Source organism: Jaculus jaculus, chromosome 19, assembly GCF_020740685.1.
Source record: "Jaculus jaculus isolate mJacJac1 chromosome 19, mJacJac1.mat.Y.cur, whole genome shotgun sequence".
In the NCBI taxonomy this organism is placed as follows: domain Eukaryota; kingdom Metazoa; phylum Chordata; class Mammalia; order Rodentia; family Dipodidae; genus Jaculus; species Jaculus jaculus.
Window position 1 is genome coordinate 58013384 of NC_059120.1, and position 24766 is coordinate 58038149.

At 55.5% G+C, this 24766-nt stretch overlaps 2 protein-coding genes across 8 annotated transcripts in view; one reads left to right on the forward strand and one right to left on the reverse strand.

Moving 5' to 3' along the window:
• Nucleotides 1-744: 744 nt before the first annotated feature.
• On the forward strand, nucleotides 745-14427 carry Chrnb2 (cholinergic receptor nicotinic beta 2 subunit). Its single transcript, XM_045137875.1, has 6 exons — nucleotides 745-836; nucleotides 2257-2402; nucleotides 2595-2639; nucleotides 4163-4272; nucleotides 5243-6200; nucleotides 11112-14427. Exons 1-6 carry the CDS (start codon nucleotides 773-775, stop codon nucleotides 11280-11282), a joined length of 1494 nt encoding a protein of 497 aa, XP_044993810.1. The 5' UTR covers nucleotides 745-772; the 3' UTR covers nucleotides 11283-14427.
• Nucleotides 14428-16487: 2060 nt separating this feature from the next.
• Adar (adenosine deaminase RNA specific) overlaps nucleotides 16488-24766 on the reverse strand; it is a 45198-nt gene continuing 36919 nt past the window's right edge. For 4 of the 7 annotated variants that reach the window (XM_004667225.2, XM_045138215.1, XM_004667224.2 and 1 more), the window contains 7 exons: nucleotides 24645-24738; nucleotides 23776-23898; nucleotides 23468-23601; nucleotides 20514-20696; nucleotides 19785-19897; nucleotides 19359-19486; nucleotides 16488-19218 (listed from right to left, as the gene is read on the reverse strand). In XM_004667225.2, coding sequence (XP_004667282.2) covers nucleotides 18972-19218; nucleotides 19359-19486; nucleotides 19785-19897; nucleotides 20514-20696; nucleotides 23468-23601; nucleotides 23776-23898; nucleotides 24645-24738 — 1022 coding nt within the window. In that variant the 3' untranslated portion in view covers nucleotides 16488-18971. The remainder of the gene's footprint in view (nucleotides 19219-19358; nucleotides 19487-19784; nucleotides 19898-20513; nucleotides 20697-23467; nucleotides 23602-23775; nucleotides 23899-24644; nucleotides 24739-24766) is intronic. The other 3 variants (XM_045138214.1, XM_045138218.1, XM_045138217.1) reach the window with 3 other exon arrangements.

Below are 24766 nucleotides of genomic sequence, written 5' to 3' on the forward strand. Positions count from 1 at the left end.
CCCCCGCCCCCCCCGCCCCTGCCCCGGCCACACACATAAGAGGCCCTGAGCTACTTGCCTTCCTTCCACTGCTCTAGGCAGGTCCAGTCAAAGAATAGCTTACCCAGGAACCATCATTTTTTAAAATATTTTATTTGTTTACTTATTTTTTTTGGGGGGGGGTTCCAGGTAGGGTCTCACTCCGGCCCAGGCTGACCTGGAATTCACTCTGTATTCTCAGGATGGCTTCGAACTCACGATAATCCTCCTACCTCTGCCTCCCGAGTGCTGGGATTAAAGGCGTGTGCCACCATGCCTGGCTTTTAAATATTTTATTTATTTGAGAGAGATATAGAAAGAGGCAGACGGAGAGAGAAAGAGAGAATGAATGGGTGCAAAAGGGCCCCCAGCCACTGCAAGTGAACTCCAGAAGCATGCACCACCTTGTGCATCTGTGGGTCCTGGAGACTCGAACCTTGGTCTTTTAGCTTTGCAGGCAAGCGCCTTAACCTCTAAGCCATCTCTCCAGCCTTTTTTTTTTTCCTGTTGCTAATTTTTTTTTTCCTTCCTAGGGAACCGGCGTTTCCGCCTCCGGGGCGGAGACTCCTCCCCTCGCCTTCCCAATTGTGTTCCCGGGAAGATCGGTGGCGACAGGCGCGGGTGTCCTCCACGCGCCCAGGGCGCAGCCGCTCCGGAGGCCTCGAGCCCCCGTCCCCCGCCGCAGCTTCAGGACCGCGGACAGCGCCCGGCTCGCGGCCCCGCAGGCGGCCAGGCGGCGCGCTATGACCGCGGCATGGCCGGGCGCCCCAGCTCCATGGCGCTGCTGCTCAGCTTCGGCCTTCTCTGCCTGGGCTCAGGTAGGAAGGGGCCGGCCGGGCTCTCTTGCCCCAGCCAGTGGTCCGGAACGCCGGGCTCTGGCACCCCTGGGCGGACCTTGCAGGAGAGAAAGATTCCCTGGAGGAGAGGGGAGGGCAGGAGCCTGCTGGGGGATGGAGGAGAGACCCCAGGGTCAGCACCTGGGAGACCCCATCTGGAGGACTCGCCAGCAGGCGCAGGCGCGAGGCAAGGAAGGGACAGGAGCCTGGACAGCGGGCAGGGGGTGGACGGGACTGCACAGAGGAAGGAAGGAAGGAGAGCGAGAGCGAGGGAGGGGAATCTCCCCAGCTTTCTGGGTCAGCTAATTCTTATGGTGGCCGAGATACCATTAGACTCTTTGTGATCAGGGAGTTTCTCCCTTGACTTCGCACCATTTCCCAGTCTCCTCATTCGGCTCCTGACTTGGGTTGCCCCACAGGGACCTGCAGGAAGTGGAGGACACTGAATTCTCCAGTCTCTTCTTGTGGGATGGGAAGGAAACTTGAGAGTAGAAACAGCCAGACTGCGGACGGACGAGGAAGCGGATCTGAGAGAGGCTGGGGAGGGTGTGTCGTGCACAGTGACCGGGGAGGGCAGAGGACGAGAGGGGCCAGTGCAAAGAGGACGTACGCACGACAGACACAACGAGCCTGCCTGACATCTCATGAGTGGGCCTGTTACGCTCCAACCCCTTGCCTGCTGGGGGTGGGGGCTATGGTCGTGATCATCCCATGTGGGACACGTACTGCTGTCTACACACAGAAATGGGCGCCTATTAAGGAGAAAGGGTAGGCAGAGGAACATGTAGCTTCCCCCTTTCAGCTCCTTTGAATTATGAGCGTCATCTGAGGAAACCCAGGATGCAGAAACCCTCAAGACCCCCAGAAGCTTGGCCTTGAGACCCTGTGGCGGGGGCGGGGAAGCACATCTCCATTAATTCTGAAAGAGCAGGTTCTTAGTGTAGACCACCTCTACGGGGCTGCCTGAACTCCTGGCTCAGTGGTTCCAGAGAGGGGCTTCTCTTAAAATTTTTATTTACTTGTTTGGCAGAGAGAGTGGAGGTCAGGCAGCTAAGAGAATGGGCATACTAGGGTCTCCAGCCACTGCAAACGAACTCCAGACACAAGCGTCACCTTGCACATCTGGCTTATGTGGGTCCCGGGGAATTGGTCCTTAGATTTCTCGTGCAAGTGCCTTAACTGCTAAGCCATCCCTCCAGCCCCGAGGGACTTCTCTCTGAGAGCTAGTCTGGGGCTCCCATTGTGTAACATAAGCATTTTGCAGCGTCCTCAGGGACGGATGGGGCTGCGGGAAGCGGAGGCCTCTTGGTTGGGCTGGCGGATTGCCCCACTTCCTGGGTAGCGTGGAACCTCTTGTGAGCCCTCCGGTTGACTAACCCTTTGCTGCCCCTGCCTGGCCCAGGAGTGTGGGGTACAGACACAGAGGAGCGGCTGGTGGAGCATCTCCTAGACCCCTCCCGCTACAATAAGCTGATCCGCCCGGCCACCAACGGCTCGGAGCTGGTGACCGTACAGCTCATGGTCTCACTGGCCCAGCTCATCAGTGTGGTGAGTACGGGTCCCAAACGCTCGGTCCTGTGACTCCAGGCAGCCCAGCCAGACGTTATCTGGTATTCCTTAGGTGGGAGGGGCCATAAAAGCTGGTCTGCAGGCTGGGCCCGGGGTGGGGTGGGGGGGTGAGGGGCGGGGGTGGGTGGAATGGGGTGAAGAAACTTCTCAGCTACTACTGTTTCCTTGCAGCATGAGCGTGAGCAAATCATGACCACCAACGTCTGGCTGACCCAGGTGAGTGCTTTTCTTACCCACACGTGGGCTCCTCCCCTCTCCCTGCTCCTCCTCCTCCTTCATGGAAGTCCTTTTTATCCTCAAGAGAGGCAGAAAGATACAGGTTTTGGAGTCCTGAATAACTTGGGCTTGAATCTTGGCTGGGTCATGCACCATGATTTTTCTTTTTCTTTTCTTTTTTTTCAAGGTAGGGTCGCGCTCTAGCCCAGGCTGGTCTCAAACTCACCGCGATCCTCCTACCTCTGCCTCCCGAGTGCTGGTATTAAAGGTGCACCACCATGCCCGGCCAGATTTTATTTTTAATAGTTTTATTTATATTTGAGAGCGGCAGAGACAGATATATATATATATATATATATATATATATATATATATATATATATATAGAGAGAGAGAGAGAGAGAGAGAGAGAGAGAGAGAGAGGGGGAGAGAGAGAGAGAGGGAGCAGTGTGCCCCTTTGTGCACATGTGCGACATCGTGCGTTTGGGTCACTGTGCATCCGGCTTATGTGGGACCTGGAGATTCAAACATGAGTTCGTAGGCTTCACAGGCAAGCACCTTAACCGCTAAGCCATCTCTCCAGCCCTCCTTTAAAATTTTATTTTTAATATTTATTAACTTGAGAGAGTGTGAGACAAAGAGGGGGAGAGACAGAATGGGTGCGCCAAAGCCTCTAGCTGCTGCAAACGAACTCCAGACACATGTAGCACCTTGTGCATCTGGCTAACGTGGGTCCTGGGGAATTAAACTTGGGGTTCTTAGGCTTGGCAGGCAAGCGCTTTAACCGCTGAGACATCTCGCCAGCCACACCTGCTTTTAATTTTTTTTTTTTTAGCTCTGTGATTTTTTTTTAAATTTTTTATTTATTTATTTGAGAGCGACAGACACAGAGAGAAAGACAGATAGAGGGAGAGAGAGAGAATGGGCGCGCCAGGGCTTCCAGCCACTGCAAACGAACTCCAGACACGTGTGCCCCCTTGTGCATCTGGCTAACGTGGGTCCTGGGGAATCCAGCCTCGAACCGGAGTCCTTAGGCTTCACAGGCAAGCGCTTAACCGCTAAGCCATCTCTCCAGCCCCTAGCTCTGTGATTTTTAAACATGTTAAACTCTCCAATCTTCATTTTCTTATTTGTGAAATGTAGGCTCTATACCCCGGCTTAGCTTTGCAAGGTAACTGAGGAAGCATCAGTTGAGCTACAGAGGTCACTTTTGGGGAGAAAGCTTGCTTTAAAAAATTCCCCCAAGCTAGCCCGGTGTGGTGGTGCACATCTTTAATCCCAGCACTCAGGAGGCAGAGGTAGAAGGATCACCATGAGTTCGAGGCCACCCTGAGACTACATAGTGAATTCCATGTCAGCCTGGGCTAGAGTGAGACCCTACCTCGAAAAACCAAAACAAAAAATAAAAATAAATAAATAAAAATATCCCCAAACCATATGGGCTCCCTCTTGCTCCTTTTCTTGGCCTTGGGTCACTGTTGAGGGCAGAGGGTGGTATGGCCTCTCTATCAACCCTTTCCCAGGAGTGGGAGGATTATCGCCTCACCTGGAAGCCTGAAGACTTCGACAACATGAAGAAAGTCCGGCTCCCTTCCAAGCACATCTGGCTCCCAGATGTGGTCCTGTACAACAAGTAGGTGGCTGTGATGTGCTGGGAAGGTTGGGAGAGACCCTGGGGGTGCTGCGAGAGGAAGAAGTCGGGGGGGGGGCGGGAATAAGAGGAATGAATAGACATCAGAGGGAAGGCTTTTTTTTTTTTTTTTTTTTCCTGGCAGATTGCAGAAAGACCCAGACCAGGGAGATGAGTGTGGACAGCCAAGGTGCCTTAGACCTTGACCAGTCTGCTCCAAGGCATTTAGGACTCTCTGTTTGTAGCTGGGGTGGGGAATGTTAAACAAATGTTGATAACTCCCAGTTCCTCAAGTGAGTTAAGAATGGCTGCTCCTTGCTGGACATGGTGGCGCACGCCTTTAATCCCAGCATTTGGGAGGCAGAGGTAGGAGGATCACTGTGAGTTTGAGGCCAGCCTGAGCTAGAGTGAGACTCTACCTCGAAAAACCAAAACAATAATAATAATAATAATAATAATAATAATAATAATAATAATGATGAAAGAATGATAACAACAAAGATAAAAAGAATGGCTGCTCCTGGAAGTCTGGGTGGGATCAAAGAAACCTGAGGTCTGAGTTTCTCCTCTGGATCTTCTTCTGCCTCCTACAGTCACCCTCTCACCTCCAAGGTACAAAACTCACTTCTCCCAACTGGTGAGAGGGTGCCCACCCCCTCCCATTGCCGGGTCTTCCTGCCTTCTCCAAGGTCTCCTCCCTCTTGAGGACCAACCAGCTTACATGTTGGAAGATGGGTCCCTTTGCTGAAGGGATGCGCAGGCATTCCTGAGCAGGTCACCTGCTCGCATCTACCCAGCACATCTCCCCATCTCGTTGAACTGCCGCTCAATCTCTCTCTACTGGATGGGCACGCCCCGCCTGGGCCCTCCTCCCCGCTTCTCTCTCCCTCTGGCTGTCCTCCCCCGCTCAGGGTTGACAGGCGCGACTGAGATGCCCAGTGCCAGGGTTCACTTTGTCCCCATTCCTCGGCAGCGCCGACGGCATGTACGAGGTGTCCTTCTACTCCAACGCGGTGGTCTCCTACGACGGCAGCATTTTCTGGCTGCCCCCAGCCATCTACAAGAGCGCGTGCAAGATCGAGGTGAAGCACTTCCCGTTCGACCAGCAGAACTGCACCATGAAGTTCCGCTCGTGGACCTACGACCGCACCGAGATCGACCTGGTCCTCAAGAGTGACGTGGCCAGCCTGGACGACTTCACGCCCAGCGGCGAGTGGGACATCGTGGCGCTGCCAGGCAGGCGCAACGAGCACCCGGACGACTCCACGTACGTGGACATCACGTACGACTTCATCATCCGCCGCAAGCCGCTCTTCTACACCATCAACCTCATCATCCCCTGCGTGCTCATCACGTCGCTGGCCATCCTCGTCTTCTACCTGCCGTCCGACTGCGGCGAGAAGATGACGCTGTGCATCTCCGTGCTGCTGGCGCTCACCGTCTTCCTGCTGCTCATCTCCAAGATCGTGCCGCCCACCTCGCTGGACGTGCCGCTCGTGGGCAAGTACCTCATGTTCACCATGGTGCTGGTCACCTTCTCCATCGTCACCAGCGTGTGCGTGCTCAACGTGCACCACCGCTCGCCCACCACGCACACCATGGCGCCCTGGGTCAAGGTGGTCTTCCTGGACAAGCTGCCCGCGCTGCTCTTCCTGCAGCAGCCGCGCCAACGTTGCGCGCGACAGCGCCTGCGCCAGCGCCGACGGCAGCGCGAGCGCGAGGGCGCAGGCGCGCTCTTCTTCTGGGAGGGCCCGGGGTCGTCCGAAGACCCCTGCCCTTGCTTCGTCAACCGCGCGTGCGCGCCGGGCTGGGCTGCGGCGGCCGGGACGACGTCGGCGGGTCGCGGGCGCTGCGGGTGCGGTCTCCGGGAAGCGGTGGACGGCGTGCGCTTCATCGCGGACCACATGCGGAGCGAGGACGACGACCAGAGCGTGAGTTAGTTAACCAGGCTCGCGGTGCGCGTTGCGTGCGTGCCAGGTGTGCGTGTCAGGCGTGCGTGTCGGGCGTGCGTGCATGCCAGGCGTGCGTGCATGCCAGGCGTGCGTGCATGCCAGGCGTGCGTGCATGCCAGGCGTGCGTGCATGCCAGGCGTGCGTGCATGCCAGGCGTGCGTGCATGCCAGGCGTGCGTGCATGCCAGGCGTGCGTGCATGCCAGGCGTGCGTGCATGCCAGGCGTGCGTGCAAAACATCCCGAGAGAGTGAGAGAGAGAGAGAGTACGAGCCGCGTGCTGCCGGGTCTCCAGCAGCGTGTGGGGTGGGAGGACACGTCGGTGACGTGGAGAAGGCCGTTGGTGCTGGGCCGCCTTCGTTGGAGTCTGCACCGGGTGATCCTGCGGGCTTCCCTGAGGACATACCGTGGTTCAGGGCGAAAGGCCTCTGCTGGGGCCATGGCCGGTGGGTGTGACCTTCTGTGTTCACAACACGGAGAGGTTCCTTGGTGTTGGAGGCTGGAATGCAGCTCGCACGACCACATCCAAGTCGCTACTGTCAAATGGAGATGAGGCCCTTTTGGACCACGTGGTGGGCAGAATTTGAGGACAGCGGAGATGTGGGGGTGGGGCGAGGTAAAAGGTTCCATGGGACCGCCCCCCCTTCCCCAGTGCTAGCTGAGAAAGCAGACTCCCAAATCAATATTCCTTTTCTGCTCTTCTGGGTCCTAGGGAAGTGTCTCGTGAAATGTTAATGGAGATGGGGCAGGTGGAAGCCGGGTCTCCCAGACCTGCCTTCCTCACGGTCTTTGTGCGCATCTAGATTTCAGCTTTTCCTGCGGGAAGTTTTGGCTCCCTCAAAGGTCATCAGACTTGAGACTGAGCCAGGCGTTGGGGTTGATGTTCCACAATTCGGGCAGCAGCTGTGCCGCCCTGAAGCCCAATCTCCTCCTACCTGGCTGGTTCTAGGCCACGGCTCAGCAGTTGCCATGGTGACCAGGCAGGTTTCCTCTGGGACTCTGCGGTTCCTGCTGGGGGAGGAGGAAGGTTTCTTGATTTTTTTTTTTTTTTTTTTTGTTTTTCGAGGTAGGGTCTCATTCTAGCCCAGGCTGACCTGGAATTCACTGTGGAGTCTCAGGGTGGCCTCGAACTCATGGCAATCCTCCTACCTCTGCCTCCCGAGTGCTGGGATTAAAGGCGTGCGCCACCATGCCCGGTTTAGGAGGAAGGTTTCTGTTGGGCGTGAAGTCCTGAAGTCTTCCCTTCCTGGACAAGAGGAAAAGGTTGGGTCGGGGAGAATCTTACCCAACCCAGAGACAGGAAGAGAAGCCGAGACTGAAAATGGGGCAGTATCCTCAGAGCCAGCTGAGGCGGAGTGAGAGACATGGGGTGCAGGGCTCAGCTGCGGCTGATCACTGGCCTCAGCCCCTCCTGCTGCAGCCCAGCCAGCCAGCCTGCCTCCCTGCACCAGCCGCCTGGGAGACAGTGACCTACTTGGGTGACTCACAGGCACCTGGAACTCAACATGTCCAGAACAGAGTGCTCGACCCACATCTCCACCAAAGGGCCCCTGGTTCCAGCCACCTTGTAGTAAATGACATCACCAGATACCCAGTGGTTCAGAGCAAAAGCCTAGAATGATCCCGGGCTCCTGTTGGGCCCTTCCTGCCAGCCAGTACCACTTTCAGAATGATTCTCACTTCCATCCTCTTCCTGCCGTCTCCACACTCACTTCCTGATTTGGGCCCCTGTCAGCTGTTACCTGGGTCAGGGAAGTTTCATAACCTGGCCCGGCCCCCGTGCTCCTGCAGCGACGTACCTGTGGCCCTTGTCCAGTGCCGTTGTCCCCTCACTCGGCTCACTTTTCTTAAGCAGCCCAAGCCTCTGCTTTGACCCACCTGCATATCTGGGCCCATCTGCCTAGAGGCCTTCTTTAAGAACAAAACAAAGATTACCACTGTTACTAACTTTGCTCTGCTGTCTTGAGAGTAAACGGCAGACACTCTAAGGGCTTATCTCAAATCCCTCGGTGACTCCTAAAAGAAGGGGAGTGCTCTTGCATAACTCAGCCTGAGGGCTGGGCATGTGGCTCAGTGGAAGAGTATTGGCATGTGAGAGAACTTGGGTTCACCCCAGTGCCACAACCAAAACAACAACAAGGCCACAAAGCCCCCTCCCCCCGCCAGTTTGAAAGTCAAATAGAGAACATTTAGCCTCAGTACCTTTATTAATATAAAGCCAACTGGCTGGAGAGATGGCTTAGCGGTTAAGCGCTTGCCTGTGAAGCCTAAGGATCCCGGTTCGAGGCTCGATTCCCCAGGACCCAGGCTAGCCAGATGCACACGGGGGGTGCGTGTATCTGGAGTTCGTTTGCAGTGGCTGGAGACTCTGGGGCACCCATTCTCTCTCTTTCTCTTTCTGTCTGTTGCTTTCAAATAAATAAATAAAAATAAACAAAATTTAATAATAATAATAATAATAATACTACAAAGACTACATTTCAAGTTTCTCCAGCTGTTCCACTGCCCCCTTTGTTTGCCTTTGGTTGCTGTGTCTCTTCGGCATCCTTCAGTCTGGAATAGTTCCTCAGCAGTGTCTTCCCCGGGCTAACTGTTCAGAAGGGTCAGGTCAGGCTGTCCTGCTGATTGCCTTTGCCATGTACCTGAGATGGGGCCTCTTCCTCCCCCATTCAATCTCGGCTTACCTGTCGCCTCCTCGAAGAGGCTTTTCTAGGTTGGAGAGATGGCTTAGTGGTTAAAGCTCTTGCCTGCATAGCCAAGTGCAAGATGGCACGTGTGTCTGGAGTTCCTTGCAGTGGCTAGAGGCTCTGGCACACTCCTTCTCTCTCTCTCTCTGTCTACCTCTCTTTAATTTTTTTTTAATTTGAGAGAGAAGGAGACAGAAACAGAGAATGGGCAGGCCAGGGCATCCATTGGCTACGGATGAACTTAAGACGCATGTGTCACCTTGTGCATCTGGCTTACATGGGTCCTGGGGAATTGAACCTGAGTCCTTTGGCTTTGCAAGCAAGCTCCTTAAATGCTAGGCCATCTCTTCAGCCCATCTCTTTCTTAAATAAATAAATAAAATTTAAAAACTCATGACTTCCTAGTCATTAAAGAGAGAGAGAGAGAGAGAGAGAGAGGCTCTTTTAGGTCTGTTTCCCTCTCCCTTCATTTCTTCAGCTCAGTTCTTTGTTTTCCTTGCAGTGTGTGATGTCGGGTTCTTATTGTCTCTGTCACTCTGAGGAGACTGGAAACTGCAGGGTGTGGTTGTTTCGTTTTGCTCACCTGGGTCCCCGGTGCCTAGCTTGGTGCCGTGTTCGTGGCTGGCCCAACTGAGACCCCCTTTGACTGATTGTTCTGTTGCTGGTGGTGGCTTCTCCCCACCCCCTGAGCTGGCTGGGCTCTAGAGAGACATATGCTCAGAGGCCACACGTGGGCTGGAGCAGAGCAGCTCTGGGGAGAGTCTGTCTCTCAAACCCCAGGGACCATTAGCGTTTGGACTGCTTAATTACATCTGTGTCCTCTGTGCTTAAAAGGTGCCCTTAGGGGCTGGAGAGATGGCTCAGTGGTTAAAGTGCTTGCCTACAAAGACAAAGGACCCAGGTTTGATTCCCTAGTACCCATGTTTACGCAAGGTATAAACGTGCATAAGGTGGCACATGCATCTGGAGTTTGTTTGCAGTGGCAGAAGGTCCTGGCACGCCCATTCTCTCTTTCTCACACACACATAAATAAATAAGTAATATAAAATATTAAAACAAAAACGTGAGCTGGGCATGGTGGCACATGCCTTTAATCTCAGTACTCGGGAGGCAGAGGTAGGAAGATTGCAGTGAGTTCAAGGTCACCCTGAGACTACATAGTGAATTCCAGGTCAGCCTGAACTAGAGTGAGACCCTATCTTGAAAAAACAAAAAAAGAAAAAAAAAAATGAAAAGGTGCATTTGGACAGAGTGCTCTATTCCATCATAGGAGGAAGAGGAGCAAGCTTAGAGGTATTAGCAGCTCCCGTTTCCTGGACAGTGTTTTAGATGCTTCTGTTATAGAGATGAAGCAAGTAGGGTCCGTGTGGTTTAGAAGCTTGAAGTATAAATACTGTGATGGAAAAAAAACGTGTTGTGGTCCTGAGGGAAGAACAAGAGCCAGTGTTTCGTTGTAGTCTTTGGGTCAGGGAAGACTTCATGAAGAAGTCGTGTTTGATTTGGGCTTTGAAGGATATGTAGAAGCTTATCAGAAAGGAGTGAGAGGGCTGGAGAGGTTAAGGTGCTTGCCTGCGAAGCCTGAGGACCCATGTTCAACTCTCCAGGTCCCACATAAGCCAGACGTACGGTGACGTGGTTGTACAAGCCCACTAGGTGGCGCATGAGTCTGGATTTCGATTATAGTGGCTGGAGGCCCTGGCGTGCCAATTCTCTCTCCTTCTCTCTCGCTCTTTTCATGTAAAAATAAAGCCCTGCCAGACATGGTGGTGCTCACCTTTAATCCCAGCATTTGGGAGGCAGGGGCAGGAGGATTGCTTTGAGTTCGAGGCCAAGTGAATTCCAGGTCAGCCTGAGCTAGAGTGAGACCCTACCTCAAAAAACAAAACAAACAAAATAAAAAAATGAAGAAGAAAGGAAGGGAGGAAGGGAGTGACAGACCTAAGAGAACGTGTTGGGTTTGGAAAGTCTGGATTCCAGGGTGGGAGTCACGAGTAGGGTCTGCCTGCATACTTGGAGGTTTGGGTGTGTCGTGACGGTCCGGGAGCTCTGGGCACTGTCAGGCTCGTAGGGCCAGAGCCCGTGAAAGGTCCTGGCAGGATGGCTAAGGGAGAGATGGGGGGGGGGGGTGTTCGTGGGATGGGACCATCTCTACGCCGTTCCACATCATGTGACTGATGTCTAGGTCCCCTTTGTCTCTTCCACCCAGGTGAGGGAGGACTGGAAGTATGTTGCCATGGTGATCGACCGCCTGTTCCTCTGGATCTTTGTCTTCGTGTGTGTCTTTGGCACCATCGGCATGTTCCTACAGCCTCTCTTCCAGAACTACACGGCCGCCACCTTCCTCCACCCAGACCACTCGGCTCCCAGCTCCAAGTGAGACCTCGCTCATCTCTGCCCCTCACCTCTTGACCCCTAGGGTTCAGTAGCACCGGGTGGAAGATGGAGGCAGGGTGCTGCCCCCACAGATCCGTCCCCGTACTCCCCCGGAGCCCTGCCTCGCACCTCTGTCCACACGGCCCACCGCTCCGGAGGCTGGCCCGGCTGTCTTGCTTTCAGGCTGCCCTCTCTCCGTCCTGCGCCAACGCGGGCAGCGGTGCGCGTGGCCGCGGCAAAGGAAGGGAAGTGGAAGCCAGAGATGTCAGAGCTGGCCACCCCAGGACGGTGCTGGAGAAGGAACCAGGAAGGCGATAGAGTCGTGTGTGGCCTCCAAGTCACAGAAGAACGGTGGGAATTGGGGCCCAGTCACCGCAGGCCTGGCTGTGGGGCTCAGGCGGGAGAGGCCGTGTGACTGAGGGGTCCAGAGCCCGGCCTCGGGTCCACTTCCCCCCGGGTGCAGAATTCTCCGAACCCCTAGACTTCCTTCTCCTTCCTTCCCCACTTGGGAAAGGCTAGGTATTAGGGGTATCTTCGAGTGGCCAGCCTGGAGTCTGAGGTCCACAGGCTTGAACTTGCTGAGAAGGACAGTTCACAGGTGGCCGCCAGGACTTCACAGTGCTGGATTTGAGCTGGAGCCCTGTTGAAGATGAGGCGACGTGGCTGGTGACTTTTGACTGGCTGTTCGAAGGAGGCGTTATGTTAACTTCAGTCGGATTCAGCCTCTCTGGTCGCAGCAGAGCTGGGCTGGGCAGGGCCGGGGAGCCGGCTGTGGAGGCCAACTGAGAGGGGCAGACAGCCAGACTTGGTCACAACAGTGTTGGCGCCTGCTCCATTTTCCCCTTCACCGCTGTGCCGTCCTTCCAACCCTGGCTCCAAGTCCCCGCCTCTGCCACCTCTGGGCAGGCTGAAGCAGAGCCAGAAGACGACGGCTGTCTTGCCACTGGTGCAGAGACCGCAGCTCCCACCTGCCAGAATGGCTTCTTGGGCATCTCTTCTTGGTGGCAGTGGGGATATCCCCCCTCTTCTGGAGCAAGAAGCCGAAGCCGCCCATCCCCATGGTCGCTAGAGGCTGCATGGCCCTCTGGTCTGCTGGCCCGGGGGAAACAGACCTGTTTAGAGATCTCCTACCGCCACCTGAACCACGTGGCTGCCTCGTAGTCCCAGCCTGAGCCAGCAGATGGCGGGGTCACCGAGGGGTCTGGAGTACCAGTGCATCCAAGGCATGTGGCCCAACAGGCCATTCTGACTCTGGAGCCCAGTGGGGACTGTGGTTTTCCCAGGCACAGTGGAAGCAGAGGCCACGCTGGTGGGAGGGGAGGCGACACGCACAGGTAGTGGGGGCTGGGCAGGGATCCCTGAGCTCTGGTCCTGGCTCTGCTGCTGTCTTAAGCAGGTCCGTTCCCCCCCCCCCCCCGTGACTTGTGAGGTCGCAGCTTCCTTTCCTGTGACGTAGAGAGCGTGCCTTGTCATCTTGCGGATGAAGGATGCTTGCGGAACATCTGGGAGGCCACGTCAGAGCCTGTGGGACGGGCACGCGACTGGCCAGCCAGCCCTGTTCGCGGATCTGTCCTTGCCTTCCCTCTTCCTTGAGCAGATCAAGTTTCTCTGAGCAGGGCCTGGGTCTGGGGGAGGAGGGTCTGTGGCTGGAGAGAAATCACCCTCAAGTCTGGTGCGGGAGTGGCCCTCTCAGCCAAGCTTCTCCTCACCCTGGGGCAGAGCCCTTGTCCCGGCCCACTCATGGCTCGGGAGAAAGCACCCAGGAGTGCCCCCCCCCCCAGGGCGCCGTTAGACCTCCACCACCCTCCTCGGACCCCGCGGCTGCTCTTTGACTTGACTCCTTCCTGCAAGTGGCTGTTGTGAAGTTGGCCACCAAGGAGCATTCGTGAGCAGCTCCTCTAACTCTTGGCTGTGACCCTGTTGAAGTCGTTGAAACTGGGGCCCCCCGGGCGGTGGTCTGCCAGCCGACCTGGGAACGTACAGAGCGGCGCCCACCTCGGGAAGCGGCTCCCCTTGTTTGTGCACTGGGAATGGCAGCGGGCGGGCTGGGGCAGGGCGGGAGCCAGGGCACGGGAAGCGCCGTGGGGCAGTGCCAGTCCCTCCACTTGGGTGCAGTCATCCAGGGGTCATCGCAACGGGAGGGGAGGAGATGGGGCAATGGGAGAAGAGTGAGCCTTCGAGGACACTGAAGCTTTGGGGAGCCCTGGGCCCTGTCACTTCTGTGCACTCTGACCTGGACCCTTGCGATGTCGGGGGGGGGGGGGGACTCCCCCTTACCTCCTTCCACACGTCCCTTCTGCCCCTGGGGACCCCGAGGCGCCCAGCTAGGTAGGGGCCAGCCCCGAGGGAGGCTGCAGGTTTGAGGAGGTAGGTGAGAAGCCCAAGTGGGTACCCGGGGCAAGAGGGACACTGACCCAAGGAGCTGGCGAGCCTCATCGTGGACGAGGCCGCCGCGGCCTGGCAGCGCTCTTTGCCGGGCAAGGGTTCCCAGGCTGCCCATCTTGGTGAGGTCTGCAGGCTCGGAAAGCTGCCCGTGATGGGACATGGGGGCCCTTCAGATGGTGCTGCGGGGGTGGGGGGGAAGAGAGCTTGGGGCGCGGCTACTAGGCCTGGCGAGGACTCAGAGCCCCCCGCGCCGGCCCTGGTGGTTCAGTCTCCCCGCGTCCCGCGCGGTCCTGCAGGGGAGGCGGCGCCGCGCCCAGAAAAGCGGGGCTGTTTGGTACCAGCTCTGGCTTGCCTTCCGCGTGGCCTTTGGGACGGGTGGCGAATGCCCTAGGGAGGGTAAGCCCAGGCATTCGGGGCCGTCTGAATTAATCATCCTCCAAGCCAGAGCAACATGTTGCGGTTGTCACCCCGTTTCCAGGAGGAAGTGGGCTGCTGCCATTACATCACCCAGCTTCCCACGCGCCACACCTGGCGGGCAGAGCACGCAGCCACCTGGGCGCGCCTTTGTCCCAACGAGCCCGAGAAGTTAGCCAGGGTGCTGGTCACGCGGTTCCCGAGGGACCGGAGCTCTGGGAACCCTCAGCACACCTCACTCACCTTGTCTGTGGCTCACTTGTCTCCCTGCATCATCCCCCCCGTCCCCCCCCCCCCCCCGTCTCCACTTCTAGAATATTCGCACTGCTCTAGTTGCCCACAACACCCGTCTGGACTCATTAGGACCTTGACTGTTAAAGTTGTTTCCAAAGACGTCTTGTTGCTCTGTTCTGTTCGTGGGGGATGGTGGGGTGGGGTGGGGGGACCGTACGGTCCAGCATTGGTGGGGGTGGGGTAAAGGAGGAAGTGCGGAGGAGCTGGACTCTGGCCGGTCAGGCGGTGCACAAGGACAAAGGCGAGTGTACTGCTCAGTCAGTGTCCCCTGTTGCCTCACAGCCCCCCATTGGGTGGAAAGGTAACTAACGCACGGTGGCTGAGCCCGGAGTGCACGATGCCCAGGACCCCCCTGGGGGCTTCCCCTGTGTAAGGGGCAGAGCTGGTGGGGTTCCCTCTCGCAGACTGCCCTTCGTGGGAAATCCGGGCTGCAGTTACTGGCAGGCCAGGCCGGCTCCCAGGCTTGATCTGCTTCCAAATCCCGCAAGAATGAAATTGGCCCTGAGACTCCATGGTGAATTCCAGGTCAGTCTGGGCCAGAGTGAGACCCTACCTCGAAACCCCCCCCCCAAAAAAGAAAGAATGAAATTGGGGGCCCCCGGGTGACATGCAGGTGATTGCCGGTGAAAATGGTGAGTGGAAGGACGTTGGCCTGCATGCCGCGCAGTCCTGGCTGAGACCGCCTAGATGGTGTGCGGGCAGACGCGGCTGGTGTGAGGACAGAGGAGGGCTAGGCACTCGCCTTGGGCTTTAAGGAAACTGCCCACTGCTGCTTTTCAATGTAGGGATCAAGGATCAAGTCTGCCCCGGGCATGTTGAGTAGTGCTCTGCCCTGAGCTATTGGCTCTGGCCCACAGAGCTGTCCACTTCTCAAAGACCTGAGCACAGGGCCTCTGGGGCACCATAGCTGGAGTTTATCATTATACTGTCTTGAAAACCACTCAGTCCAGGGGCTGGAGAGAGGGCCTGGAGGTTAAGGCACTTGCCTGCACAGCCTAACGACCCAAGTTTGATTCCTCCGTGCCCATGTAAGGCTAGACGCACAAAGTGGCGTATGCGTCGGGAGGTTGCAGTGGCGGGAGCCCCTGGCGTGACCATTCTCTCCCTGTGCTTGCAAATAGTGTTTTAAAACACCAACACTCAGGGGCTGGAGAGATGGCTCAGCGGTTAAGCGCTTGCCTGTGAAGCCTAAGGACCCCGGTTCGAGGCTCGGTTCCCCAGGTCCCACGTTAGCCAGATGCACAAGGGGGCGCACGTATCTGGAGTTCGTTTGCAGAGGCTGGAAGCCCTGGCGCGCCCATTCTCTCTCTCTCCCTCTATCTGTCTTTCTCTCTGTGTCTGTCGCTCTCAAATAAAAAAAAAAATTAAAAAAAAATTTTTCTATTTAAAAAACACCAACACTCAGTCCAGGGTGTTGGGAAGATAGCTCAGTAGCTAACTAAGGGTGCTGACTTGCAAAGTCTGCCTTCCCTCTCTTCCCAGCATCCAGGTAAAGCTGGACACAAAGTGATGCACATCGCCCCTCCCCTACACCTAAATAAACTTAACTGCTCAGTACCCTGAGCACTGTATTTCCACAGGCCACGAGCAACAGCATGCAGGGCCCTGGTCCTTAAGTGTCCCCCCCCACCCAAAGTATCACTGGCTCTTCTGGCCTGTTGTCCAATCTGCATAAAGGGTGAGGGAGGAACATTCACGGACTTAGCCCCATTATTGGGTGCGTACATCCTGTCACTGTTGAAAAGCCAAAGATGGGCCTTCCAGAAATTCTGAAGTCAGTGTCAATATGGAAAGGTAACTCAGGATGGAGATATGGGTACCGACTGGTGAAGTAATGAACTTGGGCCCGTCCCACCCCCAGCTGCAAGTCCCTGTGGACGAGACATCAGGTAGCAGGCTTGGACACAGAGGGGGCAGTGGGCAGCAGGAGAGGCCACAGGACCGGTGAGCACAGACTACGTGACGCACACCTGCCGACCCAGGGAGATGGGCGTGCCTTCTTCCCGCATGCCCGGGGGCCCGGGCAGCTGTTCGGGGTTGCAGCAGAAATCCCAATGCCACAGTCCCTCTGTCCCCAAGCATCACTTCTCCCAAGTAATCAAGACACGAAAGCATCTGACACTTCTGAACTCTCACTGTTTTTATTTCTGAGGAATGTATGTCGATACTTGCTAAGGGACACAAAAAGCGCAGTCATGAAACTGGACCGCGGCCAGCACCAAGGCTGTGCCTGGGCTCTCACCCACTTGGCTCTTGGAGTCACTGCCGAGACCCCAGAAGCCAACGAAGCCCCTTCAACTTGAGTACGGGAAATAGCTTCAAGCATTGAACAATTTTTTTTTAAACAGGTGATTATTCGAGGGTGCACGACTGACTGGGACAGATCAACTATGAAAATCATTAAGACGGTGGTGTGGCCTTGCGCTTCAAAAACAAAGACTTGACGAGAAGTGAGGGGACACTGAGTGGAGGCGCTGCCCCCTTCTCCAGTGCGGAGCGCAGGGGTGTGTGTGTGGGGGGGGCACGCGGCTCACTTCCAGCAGGTGCACGGAGGGCAGGGCATCTCCCTCTCCTCCCGTGGCAGATGCCCAATGCCAGCAGCAAGTTTGCTAGACAGGATGCATGTGGGGGAGATTTAGGGTCTTCTGAGGAGATACAGGGGCCAGCTCTGCCCAACTAGAGCCCAGGATGATGGGGGGGGGGCGGGGAATCCTGAGGAATCAGTGGGTGGACCCCCTGGGGAGGAGCTTTCTCCCCAGAGCTGGCTGCCAGATAGCTCCCTGGGGAGGGGGGTGGCTGGCGCTGGGGTGGAGTGCGCCTCCCGCTGACCATCCAGTAGGGCAGTGTTCCCGAAGCAAGCAAGCAGACCCCCACCCCCATGCCGGCACCTTCCCGACCAGGTCCTTGGGATGCTTTGATGTTGTGCAAAAACATCCTTAGGGTATTTTTAAAACTTGGACTCTAGCGTGTTGGCTGGTTTGTGATCTCAAGTACACAGGAGACAGTAGCCTGAATAAAAGTGCTCACATGGGTGTCTGCTGTTGAAGAGGTGGGCGGGAGGTTGGGTGAACCAGTCGATGGCTCGAAGGGCGAGCACGGAGTAGGGAGAGTCTGTCATGAGGCACGGGTGTACGCGCTTGACCCCAGGGAACGGGAGCAAGGCAGACTCCGCCCCGGCAGGAGGCAGGGCCGCCACCAAAGCGGTCTGACGGTTGGCTTGGTGTCAGAGGTGGTTTCTACCAGGCCCAAGGCGCCACGCGCGCGTGAGCCAGCGCGGGGCATCGGGCAAGGGAGGCCATCCTCGAGTGCGAGGGTTGGTCTGCCGTGCCACCTACTGCTGCTGTGGTGTCTGCTGACCCCCGGATTCCCTAAGGGGCAGGACCAACCTCGAGCCTGTGCCCTGTTTATGAGCCAGCTTCTGAGGCAGCCTGGCATGTGAGTGGGTGGGGGAAACACATGGGAATCTTTAGTCTGTGTAACTGCAGCGCTTGTCGTCTTTCAAGAACTCTTAACTTACACGAGGCTTAGTCGACTTCCATTGGTATCAGTGCCGGGAGAGGGATCCCCAGCACAGTGATGACCTAAACATCATGCGCCTCTTATTCGGTCCTGACTGACTGGGCAGAGGCGATCTGCCCTCTAGGACTTGTCCTGGGCCCCCCCATACGCCCCCCGCACCCCGTCCTCCCAGTCGACTGACGTCTGTGGCCCCGCACTCCGTCCAGGCAGAGCCCTCTCCCTGGGAATGCTTCTGGAAGGGTAGATGGGAGGGTGGCCATATTCCAAGGAATGTTCTTGCTCCCTGGGAAGTCAGTGCTTCCTAGGAAGTGGTCTGTGGGCCACTGCAGGGGAAATCTCACTGCTGCTCGGGCACAGTTCCCCAAACCCGTGGCTGGTTCTCAACTTCCTTCCCTGCTGGCCAGGAAGGGACGCGGTCAGTCCCAAAGCAGCAGCTCCCCGGCTGGCCAGCGCAGCCCGTAGCTGGGCAAGACTTGCGGACCCCAACCACAGCACCACCGTGCTGCAGCCGCCTGACTGAAGCTTTCCACTCCTGCCTTGTAAACGGCTCTCCAGAGTCCTTAGGTTCACGAACCCCTTTGCTCTCGGTGGTGGGGAAGGAGAGACTTAATGATCACAGGAGGGAATCCCAGAGGGGGAGGAGGAGAGGTTGAGGGGCCTGCAGATCCACAAATAAAATCGTGACATGATTCATAGAGAATGGACTGGCACTTACGTCCACAAGAGGTCAGTGTAGCAAAGAAAAAGGAAGTGGGGGTGGGGGTGGGGGAACCCTGAAAGGCAATGGGCCACGGGCGCAGTGACAGCTTCTGCTCTGGGTGGAGGACAAACCCATTCTCTCCTTTCTCTTCCGTTCGTATCTGCCTCTTTGCTTGGGATAAAAGGAGGGGGGTTGGCCAGACCCCCCCTCAAAATCCCAAAGCAAGCAGGGTGAATAGGAACCTGAAGTTCTTGGTACCATACCATCAATTATGGTTCCACTAAAAAAAAAAAAAAAAAGTAAACAAAGCCCCCCGAACTACACCAGTGTGATGAGGAATGCAGTGGCCTCCCTCGGGCCCTGCAGGAGATGCCCACGCCATCAGTCATTGGGCACGGGGCAGAGATAGAAGTTCTTTTCCTCCTGGGGTTTGCTGATCCAGTTCCCGTAGCCCATGTCCTTCAGGCTTTTCTTGAAGTAGTTCTTGGCTAGCTCGTAGTCCCAAGCAGCCTTCTTGGCTTCCCCATAGGAGAGTCTCAGTAAATCTCTGCGGTAGCGGAAGGAGCAGAGCTTCTTAAACTGAAGGAAAATGTTCTTTTTGGACAACCGGGACAATTCATGCCCTGGTCTGGGGGAAATAAAGGCACTGGTTATTCACCCGGGGGCGGGCAAGGTGGGAAGCAGGTAGGGGCGGGTGGCCTGGAAGCTCTGGAGCTTGGCCAGTGTGGGTCGGCCCTTCCGGAGTCCCGCACCCTCCCGCCTCCTTACCCATCCACGGTGCCCCTGGTGCCATCTAAGATCTCCAGGTCGTAGCCATCGGCCAAGCACCAGTTGACGCTGGCTTCCTTCGTCTTCCCGGACTGCCTTTTGGAATCGTACACGCTGACTCGGCCGACCTAGGACCCCCGGTGATGGGAGGAAGACGGAGACCTTTCAGGGTCAAGGTCTGGAGTAGACTCTCGAGACCCAGGGGTAAGGGAGTGTGCTGTGTGGGGACATCTGACCTTTCCCTTTGCCATGACCCAGCAGAGCCAAACCCTGCTAAGTCCACCACGACTCAGATTAATGCAGACCATGACTGAGAACCCCAAGCCCTGAGCGTCCAAAGGTTCCCCTTCCCCAAATCGTGCTCTGCTGGTAGGACTGCCTGAAAAGGAGACAGATGTCATGGGCAAGCAGAGTGGGTCACAGCACCTTGGGGTGGTTGACAACAAAGGGATACCGTAGTCCGTCTTCAAAGGCCGTCCCGTCTCTCGTCACACGACAACAAATGGCTCGGGTAAGATGCCCTTGGCTGAAGAGGTAACCTGGGCACAAAAAAAAAAAAAGAAAGAGGTGTGATGTGCTTTATTATAAACACGGGTTCGCACCAGATGCTTTTTAGGAGGTATAGGTAGTGTGGTGACGCATGATTTCAATTCCAGCACTTGGGAGGCAGAGGTAGGAGGACTGACGTGAGCTCGAGGCCAGCCTGGGATACAAAGTAATTCCAGGTCAGCTTGGGCTAGAGGGAGACCCCACTTCAAAAATCTTCCCCCCACCAAAAAAAAAAAAAAAAGTCGGGACAGAAACCAGTTCCTTTGATAGGACCCACCTTCTGACTGTGGCCACCTAAGATATACAGGCATCATCAAGTATTTAGGCCCAAAACCAGGAGGTTCTAGGTAAGGCCAAAGGCTGAGGAGAACAGGTTAGTACCACAGCGTGGTTTTAACGTATCTTGGCGAGAGCCGGCCTGGCTCATCTTTCTGTGATTTTCCACCCAAACCCACCTTCTTGTCATGATGGACCCTAACCCTTGAGGGCGGAGTGGAGCTCGCTTTGGGGGAGGAGACATCATGTCAGCCTATGAGAGCAAGGTGTGCACTTTGCTGGAGTAAGGTCCGAGGGTCCGACGGGCTACTACCAGCGCAGGTCCCTTACCTAGTGTGACAGATTTCAGGTACACGGGGTGCAGGAAGTGGCTCAAGAGTGCCCCTTGCAGGCCCAGCACGTTCCAACGCAGGATTTTGTCACTACAGGACATGGTACGGAGCCTCTCCCCGAGCCGGATGCCATCCCACGTGGGCACAATGTCACTAGACTCCACAGGAATTGTCCCTTCTCCTGCGATGAGAGGCTCGGGTCAGGCCCACAGAGGTCATGGGACCTAACTACAAGCTAGCACGATCTGTGTGCTCCTGAGCTGTTGGCTACTCATTTTCCACAGCACCTACTGAGTGCCAGGAGTTGTTTGGTATTGAGAAACAACAGTGATCAAAACACAAGGTGTGGGCTGGAGGGATGGCTTAGTGGTTAAGCGCTTGCCTGTGAAGCCTACGGATCCCGGTTCGAGGCTCCCTTCCCCAGGACCCATGTTAGCCAGATGCACAAGGGGGCGCACGCATCTGGAGTTCATTTGCAGTGGCTGGAGGCCCTGGCGTGCCCATTCTCTCTCTCTCTCTCTCTCTCTCTCTCTCTGCCTTTCTCTCTCTGTCTGTCACTCTCAAATAAATAAATAAAAATTAAAAAAAAACACAAAACACAAGGTGTGCTGGGCGTGGTGGCGCACGCCTTTAATCCCAGCACTCAGGAGGCAGAGGTAGGAGGATCACCTTGAGTTTGAGGCCAGCCTGGGACTACATAGTGAATTCCAGGTCAGTCTGGGCTAGAGTGAAACCACACTTCCTTGAAAAACCAAAAACCACACCAAAACAAATCAACAAACACAGTCTTCCAGACACAAAATGGCCTGGATCTCTATGACCTTGTAATGCCTGGCACTACCTACACAGGAGCCTCATAATAGGTGGAAAAGATGATGACATCAAAGTAAAAGAGAGACTAATTGAGAGGGGGAGGGGAGATGATGGAGAATGGATTTCTAAAGGGGAAAGTGGGGGAAGGGAGAGAATTATCATGGTTTATTGTTTATAATTATGGAAGTTGCCAATAAAACAAGTTAAAAAAGGCTGGAGAGATGGCTTAGCGGTTAAGGCGTTTGCCTGCAAAGCCAAAGGATCCCAGTTTGATTCCCCAGGACCCATGTAAGCCAGGTGCACAAGGGGGCGCATGCATCTGGAGTTCGTTTATAGTGGCTGGAGGCCCTGGCGCACCCATTCTCTCTCTCTCTTTCTGCCTCCTTCTCTCTCTCTCAAGTAAATAAATAAATATAATATTAAAAAAAGTCCTAAGAAATCACTCAGAACTCAGCTGGCATTGTTGGCAGTGTGCCCTCATGAGTGCCTCGCGTCCCAGCCTCCCTTCGTTACCCTAAGTCACACTGGGTGAACGACATGTCTCTGTGCTCTGTGTTCTCATTTGTAAAACGAGAAAAACTGTGTATGTTCCACTGTATTATTAGATTAAATGAGTTAATATACACAAATGCAATACATTTAAACTATTATTTGTATTTAAAAAAATTTTTAAAACCCAGCCTTGCTGAGATACAGTTCATAGGCCAGGTCACACCCACTTAAAGATACAGTCCTGATTTCCAGCATTTTCCTACTGTGCCTCCATCTCCACGGTCTGTTTCAGAGCCCTGAACCATCTTACAGAGCCCCTCCCCATCCCCTCGGGCGCCACCCACTCCTCCAGGCCGGCGTGTGTTCACATCCCGTCTCTGCGGTTTTGTCTAGTCTGGCCCCTTCATATGAACGAAGTCCTGTGACATACGTTCTTTTGTGATTGGCTTTCTTCAGTGAGCATGTTTCCAAGGTCCATGGTATGACCTGTATCAGCATGATTTCATTCCTTTTTCTGGAAGATAATATTCCATTGTATGGACACATCACACTGTATTTATCCATTCACTGGGAGATGGACAACTGGGGTATTTCCACTTTGTCTGGCTGCTGTGCCTAATGCTGCCTGTGCCCACATTTGTGGGGACATGTTATGTCTTTGTTTTTCTCTTGGGTAAACTCCTAGGAGTGGAGCCCAGGTCATATGGTGACTGTGTTTATATTTTCGGGGGTTTGGCAGGGAGGGGAGTGACATGACCTGGATTTGTGTTCGAGATCATAGGATGACTGTGAAGGGACAGGAGTGACATGAGGAGACAGCGAGGAACCAGTGAGAGGGCAGAAGAGAAGACGCTGGCGGATGAGGGCAGCCGCAGCGGCTGACCGTGGAGCAGAGAGCAGGCTCTCAGCGTCGCACCTTTCAACTGCATTTCTGCAGCCCTCCTCATCTGTTCCCATGATCATGGACATCCACATGATGGCTCTCATACTTTTTAATTTTTAACAATCTTTATTTTTATTTACTTATTTGAGAGAGAGAGAGAGAGACAGGAAAGAGGGAGAGACAGAATGGGCATACCAGGGCCTCTAGTCACTGCAAATGAACTCCAGACACATGCGCCCCCTTGTGCATCTGGCCTATGTGGGTCCTAGGGAATTGAAGCTGGGTTTTCTGGCTTTGCAGGCAAACACATTAATCACTAAGCCATCTCTCTAGCCCATGATTCTTATATTTTCATTTCTATTTTAGTTTAGACCTACTAGTTAACTGCAAATGAACTCCGGATGCATGTGCGACCTTGTACATCTGGTTTATGTGGGTCCTGGGGAATTGAACCTGGGTCCTTAGGCTTCGCAGACAAGTGCCTTAACCATTAGGCCACCTCTCCAGCCCTCATATTTTTATTTCTTGCCAAGCTCTCTCCCCTGAGTTCCAGATGGGGACTTCATCTCCTGTATGCGGGAGACAGCCCCGCCCTCCCAGGCTGACAAATTCCACACAGAACCCGACCTGCCTCTGGACCTCCCCACCCCGACCTTCCCTCTCAGGCCAACCCTGCCCTGTGGCTCACAGGCCCCCACCAGCCCTTCGCCAGTCTTGCAGGGCGGTTCGCGGACAGAAGGGAGGTCGCCTGTCCTGTCACTCACCGTTCTCCACCTTGGTGCGGAGCTTGCCTTGCTTGGGATTCTCAAAGACGGGGTAGTGGCGGGAGTCTGTGCTTTCCACGGCGCGGTCACTGCAGGACTTGTCAAAGAGGGCGCCGTCCCCACACGGTGCCGTGCTGCCGGACAGGGCGGTCTGTTAAAGCTTGAAACGTGACATGGGCAAAGCCAGAGACGCTCCCTGGGGCCAGCGGGGGGGACACGGCCTTCCCGCGCCTCCCCCCCACCTCCCCGGGGATGTAACTGTGCCCGGAGCCTGGCGGGCCTGGCTGGTGCAAGGGGAGGGTACAGACCTGATGTAGAGATGAAACGACACGCTCTTTTTGATTTGGAGCTTCTCGCCGCCCCTGGCCGGCTCGAAGATGCTGTTCTTGGCAGTGTGTGGGTTGTACTTCATTAACTCGCTGTACAGAAACCTGCCCAGAGAAAGGCTGGCTCAGGAAGGCAGGCTCCAGGCCTTGATCGAAGCCCGTGCAAGGCCGAGCCTTAACGGAGGAGGCGCTGGGAGGTTCTCCATGGGAGCTGGTCAGTGTCTTCTACTAAAGGTGGCCCTTGGGGGGCCAGTCACAGGGATTTCGGGGCATAATAGACTGATTCAAGGCCCCAGGAGCTGCTGCTTCTCTCACTCTTTTCCTTTATAAATTAAAGAAAAGGGGGCTGGAGAGATGGCTCAGCAGTTAAGTGCTTGCCTGTGAAGCCTAAGGACTCTGGTTCGAGGCTCGATTCCCCAGGACCCACGTAAGCAAGATGCACAAGGAAGCACATGCATCTGGAGTTTGTTTGCAGTGGCTGGAGGCCCTGGCGCGCCCATTCTCTCTGCCTCTTTCTCTGTATGTCGCTCTCAAATAAGTAAATAGGCGCACTAGAGGAGAGAGTGCTGTGGCCATTTACAGGTCATTTCCAAGGCCCCGGAGGATCCAGAAGTCACTGGATGTTGTGAAACTTGGGCATGAAGCACTGTTAGCAGGAAAATTCCAGAAACAGGTTGAGAAGTGGGATGTGGCCCGATCATGGAAGAGACTACTTCCAAGTGGCAGGCTCCACACATGGGATGAAGGTGAAGGGTGGCCTGGCTGTGTCAGAAATACGCTGGTCTGGTGTCACGGAGGTGTGCAGACGGGCCAGGGCAGAGGGCAGGGGTGGCCACACCGTCCTCACCCACCTTATGAAGCCTCTCCGGGAGATGATTTCTGCGTGGCAGTCATTGACGGTTTCGCCCTTCAGGCTGAGGGAATCTCCCTTCACGCAGCGATTCCCTGGGGAAGCGACCAAATGACAGTGGAG